This window comes from Trichinella spiralis (genome assembly GCF_000181795.1).
Source record: "Trichinella spiralis strain ISS 195 chromosome Unknown Scfld1, whole genome shotgun sequence".
In the NCBI taxonomy this organism is placed as follows: domain Eukaryota; kingdom Metazoa; phylum Nematoda; class Enoplea; order Trichinellida; family Trichinellidae; genus Trichinella; species Trichinella spiralis.
Window position 1 is genome coordinate 2,794,906 of NW_003526940.1, and position 3,625 is coordinate 2,798,530.

General features: G+C 32.2%; 1 protein-coding gene across 1 annotated transcript; it reads right to left on the reverse strand.

The window, feature by feature from the left end:
- Window positions 1–377: 377 nt before the first annotated feature.
- Window positions 378–3,402, reverse strand: Tsp_09010 (putative HEAT repeat-containing domain protein; the record flags this gene model as incomplete). Its single annotated transcript, XM_003382114.1, has 6 exons — window positions 3,346–3,402; window positions 2,139–2,456; window positions 1,691–1,783; window positions 1,136–1,342; window positions 929–1,060; window positions 378–455 (listed from the first exon to the last, which is right to left on the reverse strand). Coding segments are annotated over exons 1-6 (885 nt in total), but the record flags the coding sequence as incomplete, so codon positions are not given.
- Between the last annotated feature and the right edge of the window lie 223 nt (window positions 3,403–3,625).

A 3,625-nucleotide genomic window follows, 5' to 3' on the forward strand; every position in this document is an offset into this window, starting at 1 on the left:
CGAATATAGCTGCTTACTTGTTCTTTTTGTCAGCATCTGATCAGGGTATCTGTGTCCACCCCAAACATTTGGGCTATGTTGGTGGTACAACCTGAAAAGTAATATCAAACATCCATTAAAAAAATGTACAACTTTGAATAAAGTGAATGGATTTTTTTAGAAATCGCCTTTGTTATTATTAAACTAATACCAGGAGAGAAATTCAAAAAAAGTATATTTAAAAAATCAGTGAAAATGCATATTTTATTAAATAACTTCATTGAAAATTTTCTGAAAGTCATTTTTTATTATAAAATATTACTGTGACATATTTTTATAAAGTAGCAATTGACTTTAAATTTGTTCCTGTCAGATTCGAATATAGCCTGCTTTCTTACCTGTTCTTCTACATCATCAATTGAATCAATATATATCGTTCTTCTTCTATTCGCCCTTTGGTCACGTTGCGGTATAATCTGAAAGTAATATCAAGCATCCATAAAAAGTATGTACAGCTTTGAATGAAGTAAAAAGAATGAATTTTTGGAAAATGCTTTTGTTATTTGTAAACTAATAAAACTGGAGAAATTCCAAAAAATTATATTTGGAAAAAGCAGTGAAAATGCAGAATTTCATTAAACAACTTCATTTATAATTTTCTGAAAGTTATTTTTTATTTTTAAATATAACTGTGAAATGTCTTTTGTGAAACAGTAATTCCCTTTAAATTCTAAACATCAAACCTAGGTTTTAACAGAGTGTTCCTTTTAAAACTTAAAATTACATTTGATGAACGAATTTTCAGGGAATATCTCAACATCATGCAAAATATGGAATAAAGAAAATTATATTAAATCAATTACTGAAAGTTATTGATGAAGGTTGCTTTTATAATTTACATTAAAATTCTGGTTTATTTTGAATAAATAATATGAATTAAAATGCATACTATCGATTCTTCTACTTTCTTTACACAAAGGGCAGTTGCTGTTAAAGGATCATGATACTTATATTCGATTCTACACTTCTGTTTTTCACTTTCAGCTCGGCACTTTTTTAGTACATCGTTATAGGAAAATATCTGTTATTGAAAAATTCAATGAAAGCTAGTGAATTCTCATTTGTTGGAAGCGGCTTTAAAATTAAGGTAACATACGTCATGTGAAACTTGGCAATCAGTATTTTGTACAACGACTTGCATGATGGTAAAGATTCCCATGGTTGAAACTTCTTCCACTCTTACCAGTTTGTGAAATACACCGAATTTTTGTTTTGTGTCCGATAAGAATAATGCCTCCTGAGCTTCTGGCAACATAACAGCAGCATCTCTACCATGAAGGGTTGTTCCACCAAGCATCTCAATCTTAAATTTTTCATTGCATATTTCATAAACGCATAATCGAAGTGAAATCATGTATTTGCAGTGCCAAAAATGGCATTTATTAAAAACAAGTAAAATATATGCTTTATAGCAACATCAAACACAAATTGCTTAACCCTCATCCGGGCGGCAAATTTTATACCTTAATCCGGGCACATGTCTACATATGTTGACACTAGAAATTTCGTCGTGTTTAGTTCCTGTACATGATGTTAAAATGATTATTTTTTCAAGAGCTAATGATAATTTCACAAATAGATTACTTATTTTATTCAATGCAAGCGCTACACATTTTAATGATTTTATGGCTGCTACATATATATTTTTTACATGAATGGCAGCGGTTTCACGTTGATTTTTGACCTTCCTTCGACGTCCTTGCTCTCGGTGTTTTGATGGATTTTGTCGTTTCATAACTGATATCTGTAACATTTATGATTTTGGGGCAGTCTGTAGCGGATGAAGGCATGCTTAGCTTGTGCATAGATTTTTGATTTTGATACCTCATTTCGATGTGTTGTTTGACCAGCTGAAAGCTCTCTCATAAAACGCTTCTTTGTCTTCTGATAACTTTGCTGATGTCTCATCAGTAAGAATGCGTTGTTGATGCACACCTCAATGATGAAGTACAACCCATTATTTTGGCCTATGATGTTTGTTCTTTTGAAATCTTGCTGGTTGTCTACTTTCACCTTTGCGTGGCATGAAATCAACAGATTTGCTTTTGACATTGAAGAACATTGCTGTTTTTCCTTGGCACGTAATTGATCATCGTTACCTTTTTGCTGTGCTCATAAACAGCTAATGTAGAGTAAAGATCACGTTGTGCTGCTTTACGCAAACATGCTAGAACATCACGGCGATGTGCAAACACTGTACCAATAACTGTAAGATCCTGCTCAAAAAGATGTTTCACAGTGGAATATGATGTAAAATAACGGTCCATAAAAACGTTTCTGTTAGAGTTCACAAATGGCTGTGCCAATTGCCCAACATTGGTGCTTGCTAGACCAATTTGGGGTTCTTCACTACTTCTGCCAATATATAACAAACCTTTCAGAGCATAACCATACTCCGCGTCACATATCCAGTTGATCTTCACACCACACTTTTCTGGTCAAATGGTCAAATGGTCAATACGTATGGTAAAATGCAAAATTGGCAATCACAACTGATTATTTATAGCAATAAATAGCTGCATAATGGATATCGCTCATCCAGTTTTTAAAGCTTCCATGAACAACTGACTGTTTTTTTCGCATATTCAGCTAATAACAGTGACTCTTAAACAAACATCAAGAAGGTCTGAGAGCACTGACAGACACTCATGAAGCATACCGTATTTATCTTTGGGATTGACACCCTGTTTGACAATCTACTCTATAAAATCCACAGAAACATTATCCTAGATTCCATAAAGTACACAAACATGGGCCACATTCAAAAATAATCAATGTGGTAACCTCAGAGCATTTTAACTACTACATACATACATGTGGATTATTTCAGTATAATCATGAAAAAAAGAGAAAGTGTTATGTGTCTACATATGTAGACAGGTGCCCGGAATATGAATTGTAAACATGAAGCAATCGTTTAAAAACGTCATAGATCAAAAACATTAGCTGTGAAGGTAGAGCATAAAAATTTATCGAAAGTTTTGGAATGAAGGCTAATTATTTTTTTTTTTCATGTCACAGCACTGCTCCAAACATCGTTTGTCTATATATGTAGACAGGTGCCCGGATTAGGGTTAATAAATGTGTAAAATCTTGTGCAAAGTTTTAATTGTTAATTCTGAAAAGAATTTCAAATTGATGCATGCATTTGCTATTGGGCAAGTTAATAATTGAAATAATAATAGTAGTTTTGAAATTTTTATAATCTTTTAATGAATTAAATAAGTGACATCTTTGCAAATATTGCATTGGAAAATTTGCACATGATTTCCGTAATCTAAAGATTTCTCTCATAGTTTAAGTTACCTGAGCTTCACCAACGGCGAAGAAAAACACCACCAAAATACAGTGCACAAAACTCATTTTCTAAATAAATGTATTCCTGGCTTGAGTGATTTTATTTCAAAGTGTTGCGCAATTATATACTTGAATTTGTTTACGAAATAAATATCATGCTCATACACATATAATTGACTTTTGTCCATAACTTGTTTATTTTTCATGATATCAGTTGTGATTTTGTAGTCATATGTGTTTTTCACTTTTGGATAATATTTATTTTTGTTTCGTGTTTATTAAGAATGTT